Source organism: Phalaenopsis equestris, unplaced genomic scaffold, assembly GCF_001263595.1.
Source record: "Phalaenopsis equestris unplaced genomic scaffold, ASM126359v1 Scaffold204015, whole genome shotgun sequence".
Classification (NCBI taxonomy): domain Eukaryota; kingdom Viridiplantae; phylum Streptophyta; class Magnoliopsida; order Asparagales; family Orchidaceae; genus Phalaenopsis; species Phalaenopsis equestris.
Genome location: NW_018223601.1, coordinates 233114 through 240401, shown reverse-complemented (window position 1 = coordinate 240401; position 7288 = coordinate 233114). Strand labels below are relative to the sequence as shown.

Sequence of the window (7288 nt, the reverse complement as noted above, 5' to 3'; positions counted from 1 at the left end):
GGGGGGAGAGATTCCCCCCCAAAATGGGAAACACACCATCAAGCTAACCACTTGGTAGGCCGTTTACCTTTTCTAAATATAAAATTTTAATCCACATGTAATTTCAACCTTGATATTTGTTCGCAAATTCTGTTTAAAACATAAAGTATATTCCAAGGGGGTTGAATTATAAGCAAAATATAATCGAATAAAGAAAGAGAATCAATCTCCACAAGAATATTATTCCATCCTGCACTAGCCACACAGAGTAAAGCCAGTAAAATAACCCAACCTTCAACCTCAAGAGGAGAATCAGTCACAACAAGCGATAAGAAAAACCTATGCAGACCTCATGAATATCCCTAAAAAGCTCTCCAGCACCAGCCCCAGAAAAACTCCAACTACCATCTATATTGATCTTGATCCATCCAGCAAAGAGGGGAGGGGGGCATCTAACCAATTTAAGGGCAGAGACTTCAGCATTAGAAAAGGGAGACCCTTCAAAGAATGAAATCTTAAATTGGTTAAAGCAAACAATTTTAGATAGGCAGGCTAGAATATTGGCAATGACTACCTGAGATTTAAAATGCTCACCCTTATGCTTACAAGCATTTCAAGCCATCCATACAAACCACATAACTATATATGGGAAATATGGCAAAATGTGTTTCATATCGACACCATCAGCCCAGTAAGAAGAGCATTCCACCACATTGCCCCAAGAAGAAGAAATTTTCCTAAGGAAAAAATCCCTAAAAAATTCCCAAACATGCATAGAGACAGAACATTTGAAATATAAGTCATTTAACATTTGTTCCTCCTTCCTACACATATAGCACTATGAAGCACCTCGTAGACCTTTTATTTTCAGAATATCATCATAAGGCAGAAGCTTATGATGTGTCTCCACACAAAAAGCTCATAAAATTGGATAAGTCTTTGCCCCATAAGTTAATTGGCCAATCCAATTTATCAAAGTGGTATAAATCAACATAAATAGATTTAGAAAGAGATGTGATTTGGAATTTGATTAAGAAAGAGTCATCTTTATCAATGTTTACTGGGATCTTGGTTATAACCTCAGCAGTCTAGCCCATTACCTCCCTAAGGAGGTCAAAATTCCACGACACCTTTTTCCAAAAGTTAGAAAACAATGCCAACCCATGTGTCTCCCAACCAGCCAGGCTACTCAGTACAGAATCAGTTCAATTGTCCTTCTAAAAGGTCACTTTTCCTTTTCTCAATATCCCAATAAATATAATTGACAGCAGTGACCAATCAGAGCCTTCCACATTTTAGAATCCCTAGATTTCCAAGATATATAAGCTGGATGAGAGAAAAAATAGTACTTTTCCATCATGAAATCACACCATAAAGAGCCCCCTCTTCTAAATTTGAACCATGACTTAATGAAGTTGATATTAACAATATTTTGGAGCTCTTTAAGTCCTGAACCACCAACAAACAAAGGCTTGCATACCTTTTTCTAGTTGACCCAAATCCTTCTAGAAGAGTGCCCTATAGAAAGAAATTTGTTAAAGCATTTTCAAACATAACTTGAGTGCTAGCTTTGAGTTTAAGAACCTGTAAATCATAAAGAGGTAGAGCATTTAACACACTTCTTATCAAAGTAATTCTGCCACCAAATGAAAGAAAGTTATTCCTCCAATATAGGATTTTATTTTCCACTTTCTTGACCATAGAATTCATTTGTGATTATTTCATTCTTCCTCTCAGGAGATGAACACCAAGGTATTTGATAGGAAGAGAAGAGATTACATAACCAGTGAAATCAATAATCCACCTAGCCATGTCTTCCTTCACATTCTTCCCTAAGATAATACAACACTTCTTCTTATTAAATCCCAAATCAATGACCTTTTGGAATTTTCCCAGAGTGTCATAGAATAGAGAAACAACTCACTTGGTAGCATTAGAAAAGAAAATTGCATCATTGGCATAAGCTATATGGCTAACTATCTTTTTAGCTTTGTGAGAATAAGCCATTTTTGGATTAGAAGTTTGTACCTTGTTCAATAACTTGGAAAAGTAGTCAAATGTCATAATAAATATAGTAAGGGATAGGGGATCAACTTGTTTAATACCCCTCTTAGCAGAAAAGAAACCAAAGGAAGTTTCATTAATCAATATACTGTAATTATTATATTTTGACCATCTACTTATAAGTAAGCAGAAAGAGTTATTCAAACCTTTAGCTTTCAGAATTTAAATAATGAAATCCCAACTAACAATGTCATATGCCTTTTTAATATCTAATTTCACAATAATACTCCCTCCTCGGCATTTTTTATCAAGATCTTCAACTACTTCCTGGGCTAAGAGAATATTGTCAGTGATATCCCTATCTTTAATGAAAATTGATTGATGAGGAGATATAATGTGAGGATGAGGGGGATGTAACCTTTTCACTAAAACTTTGCTGATAATTTTTGAAATAATAGAAGTTAAATAATTAGGTCTAAATTGGTCCTAAGTGATTTTTTTCTTTGCTTTTAAGAACACGCACAATGATAGAAGACATAAAAACAGCTACCAAGATCCTCCACAAGAAAGGAACTTTCAATAGCTTTGATTACCTCCACCTTGATAATATCCCAACTTTTCAAATAAAAGTCAGTTGTGAATCCATTTGGGCCAGCAACCTTATTATCATTGACTTCTTTAAGAGCCCTAAGGATTTCTTCTTCCATAGGGACATAGCAAAGATTGAGACCTTCCATATACCCTTTGTCATCATTGAATAAATCGTCCTCCATGTTAGATACCTGTCAACCAGTAAAGATTTTAGAGAAATAATCCACAATATTATTTTCAATATCATTAATATCAGTAATCCATCCCCCATTATCATCCTTCACTCTTATGATAGTATTTATGTTCCTTCTATGCTTGATTGTAGCATGAAAATACCTAGTGTTTCTGTCACCCTCAGCAAAGTAATACTAGCTTTTTGGAGGAGAAAGTTCTCTTCTTGCTTGATAGCAAAAAGAAGTGCTTTATGTGTAATTGTAAGTTCTTCAACAGTGTTATTAGTAGTGAAATCTCTAGCTTCAAGCTCATTTACTTTCAACTTAGCTTCAAGCACTTTCTTATGAACATCACCGAAAGACTCCCAGTTCCATTTCTTTAAGCAAGAAGCCACTCTTTTTTGCAATTTCAAAAGGATGAACCAATGGCTACCTCCAATGGTAGAGGGATTCCAAACATCTTTAATAGTATCAAGAAAAGAAGGATAAGAAGACCAAATGTTAAGATATCTGAAATGATAAACAAATGATTTAGTGAAGAAATCAATAGATAGCGAAAGAGGTTTATGATTAGAGCCAGATTAATTAAAATGATAAACTTTCAGAACATTATATGTATTTAGACAATCCTGTTTAACAAAAGAATCCATCTATTCCAAGTAAATTAAGGCCAATAAAATTTGAATCAAAGAAGTTAGCCTCCAAAGCCATGTCACAAAACTTTGCAATAAGGTAAGGATCAACCACTCTACCTCTACTCTTTCTTGAATTTTTCATAATCATGTTGAAATCTCCCCCAACAAAACAACTTTCCTTAGCAAGACCACCCAAAGCCATAATTTTTTCCCATAAGTCTAACCTTGCATGATGTAAAGTACTTGCATACACAAAATCATTGAGGCTCAACCCTTGAAATCCTCTTTTTCAAAATAAGTGAGCAAAAATTGAGGATCGTCAGCATTCAAGTTTAAAGTAATATCTTTTCCAAAACAACCAAATTTTATTTGTAGAATTCCTATAAAAGTGAAAATGTTTAAATTTCCAAAGAACCTTTTTAATATTAGCAGTCACTAAAGGTTCCAAAAAACCAAAAAAATTATGAGGGAGAGAGGCTCAGCGAATTCCCTAATATTCCAGACAAGGATGTTAAACATGTTGTAGCAAATTCCCTCTCCTAGAACCTTTAGTGATGGTATGTTGTGAAGCTCCATCAGAACAGGAACCATGTTCTGTATTAATTAAGTTTTCCTCACTAAGGTGCAATAGTTCATTAACTCTTTTTTTTTCCTTTTAGATTTTTAAACCATCCATTCATCCTCAAGGTTTGAGAGAGCCCCTTAAAGTGCATGAGGTTCATTTTTATTTGTGTTACTCCCTTCACCAATCTGAAACATAGCCACAGGCTTAACTAGGCCATCATCCCTACAGTTTTTCATAGCCTTGTCAAAAGAGGCACCCCTATTATCAACAACCACACCAATAATATCAACATCCTCAGCATCCACCACCACATTGGGAGGGGAAGCTTTGGCACCCTTGGAGGCAAAAATATCATCCCTTTTAGTCTCACTTACTTTCAATTCCGAGTGTAGGTGAGAACATTGGGAATCAGAGTGGCGAAAAATTCTACAATTGGAATAGAATGGAGGATGTTGCTTTAAACTCGCTTTATGCCAATGCATATTATGGGAAGAACTTATCCAAATTTCCTCAGAAAAAGATTGAGTAATATATTATTTTACTAAGACCCTAGCCACAGCAGGTCTAATGATAGAAATGGTAGGGGAGTCCATCTTAAGGGTTCTCCCAAAGATGGCAGCCAATTAGAAAATGACTTGGTGATTATAGAGGTGTAGCTTTAATCCCGAAAATTTAATTCAAATAGGAACAATTGGAGGCTCCGTTCAAAATCAACAGACTACTTAAGAATCTTCATCACCCTATTGTCAATTCACATAATTTTCCTAGCGAAAAGCTAAATATAATCCTCTTCGTTAGAGAGTTGAATTAAAATATGGTGACCATCAAGCAATCCAATTTTCAATTCCCCTTTCAGCTTGAAATTCTCAAAATCCCGACGAGTTGGCTTAAGTTTAGAATGACCGTGCAAGAACTTGCCCGCTAAAGCCAATCGACAAGAAGTCGGTAAGGAGGCACATTCCACATCAGAAAGAAATAAAGCATGTTTATCATTTTTTTATCGGACTTTTTAACCAAAGAAGCCTCACCCAAAACTATCAAAACATCATGAAAGGATTGAGGAAAAACTAGAGTACGAGAAGAGGCAACACTCGCCAATTTCCCCGTGGCCACTTCAGCAAATGAGCTGAGCAAATTTCTTATAGCGAACCCTAAAGACGCGATCGAGATTAAGGGAGTATGCCAACGGGCGACAAAACCTTAGCAAAGCCATCAGTGACCGACATTCTCTTTTTATATAAAGCTACTTATATATATATATATATATATATTGAACAATACTTTTAAATTTATTTTGGATGATTATTTAAGTACCACTCAATTCCATTTACTTATCTAATACCAAAATTATTTAACATTTATTACAGTTTACATATGGATGAAAAAATAAATTTTTGTTTTTTTTAAGTTAAAATATTGATATTTCTCATGTTAAAGAAAAGATTTGATCGAGAAAGAGATAAATGTAAAAATTATGTTTCATATGTAAATTCCTAAAATTAGGTGCTCTGTGTGAAATAAGTCAGCTTTTCATCCGATAGAGTATCCCTATAAAAAGTATCGCTTTGCTTTTCGCCCTAGGGAACCTCCGCCTTCGCCGTTGTTCTTCATTTTCTGCATCCCTTTCCGCCCTAGGACAGGAACCTCCGCTTCTTTTGCTTCTTCTTCGTATTTGTTTCCTCTCTTGTCCGGAATGTCGATTGGAGAGCACGCTTGCAGCCTCGCTGCTCTGATTCTCTACGATGATGGTATACCCATCACGGTATTCCCCCTCGTTCGCCTTAGTCAGGAAAAAAAAATACTTTCTAGTTCTTCCCTTTCTCTGATTCTATTGTGTTAATCAGGCGGAGAAGATCTCTACGCTGTTAAAATCTGCGAATATCTCGGTCGAATCTTTCTGGGCCACTTTGATTGCAAAGCTTCTCGAGAAGAAAAATGTTGATGATCTAATTCTTAACGTTGGATCCGGTTCGATTCACTATTGTTATGTTTCATTTGATTTTCTTTGCAATCTAGCGATGTTATTTTTTTTCTTTTTCCTTTGAAAAGGATCACCTAATATAGTTGATTTGCTTTTTTATTGATTTTTAGGCGGTGGGGGTGCCTCTGTGGCTGCGGCGGCTCCAGCAGCTGGTGGTGGGGGCGGTGCAGTACAAGATGCTGCCCCTGCGGTAGAGGAGAAGAAGGTGTTTGTTGTGTTTTGTTTCCTGATATTATCTGTAACAGTTTTAATACTAGGCCCTGCAGGATGCTTACTATTCTATTGGATTTTTGTTTTAATCTGCAGGAGGAGCCCAAGGAAGAAAGTGATGAAGATATGGGTTTCAGTCTTTTTGATTAGAAATTATCTTTTCTTTCTTTATTTTGATTGACAAACACTTTTAATTATCACGTGTCATTAATGTATGATTTATTTAAGAATCTCAATGTTGTTGTGGTATCTTGTGTTTTGGTTATAGACTATGGATCTTTCTACAAGAAAAGTCTGTTTTCTTCATTTTTTTTTCCTTTTATTGCATCATTTTTGCATCATAAATGAAACTGTTGTTGTTCACTATGAGGTCATGACAGTCATGTTTCTTTCTGCTACACTTCCACTGTGTAATCATTGTTGTAGGACTTGTCCCTATTTTTTGGGTAGATTTATGAATCTTCTCTGTTTCATTATTGTTGGGTATTGATTCTCTTGTAAATTTTTTTAATTGTAATCATGTTTATGCAAATTTTATTCTTATTCTATTTAAATTATCTTTGTCTTTTTAAGACACTTGTTTTATTGGTTCAAACTTCATATCATTTGCATTGCTCAGGAAAAAACTTGAATTATAGAGTTCTACCTTGGAGTCTAAAGGTTTTCGTTTGAGTAGAACTAAAACTTAATACATGGAATGTAATTTTAGTAGTAGTAGCTCTAATGACAAAAATGTAGCTGTGGGTGATCAAATTATTAAAAGGTGTGAACGCTTTAGTTTTCTCGGGACTATTGTTAAAAGTGATGGTGATATTGATGGGGATGTTATTAGTAGAATTCAAGTTGGTTGGTTGAAGTGGAAGAATGCTTCGGGCCTATGGTGTGTAGAAAGGTATCGCATAGACTGAAAGGAAAATTTTTTAAGATGGTGGTGAGACCTGCAATGCTCTATGACGTTGAATGTTGGCCTTTAAAAGAGAAGCATAAAACTAAGTTAAGTGTTGCCGAGATGAGAATGATTAGTTGGATAGGTGGCTTTACACTTAGCGACAAAATGCGAAATGAATATATATGTGATAGGGTTGATGTAGGGATAAAATTAGTCTAGATTAGGGAGAGTCCTTTAAAGGTTTGGTCACATTAAACGTCA

At 35.3% G+C, this 7288-nt stretch overlaps 1 protein-coding gene across 1 annotated transcript; it reads left to right on the top strand.

The window, feature by feature from the left end:
- The first annotated feature begins 5511 nt into the window (after positions 1–5511).
- LOC110036227 (60S acidic ribosomal protein P1-like) lies at positions 5512–6444 on the top strand. The gene is made up of 4 exons (XM_020740621.1): positions 5512–5709; positions 5792–5915; positions 6039–6133; positions 6235–6444. Exons 1-4 carry the CDS (start codon positions 5641–5643, stop codon positions 6286–6288), a joined length of 342 nt encoding a protein of 113 aa, XP_020596280.1. The 5' UTR covers positions 5512–5640; the 3' UTR covers positions 6289–6444.
- Positions 6445–7288: the final 844 nt, after the last annotated feature.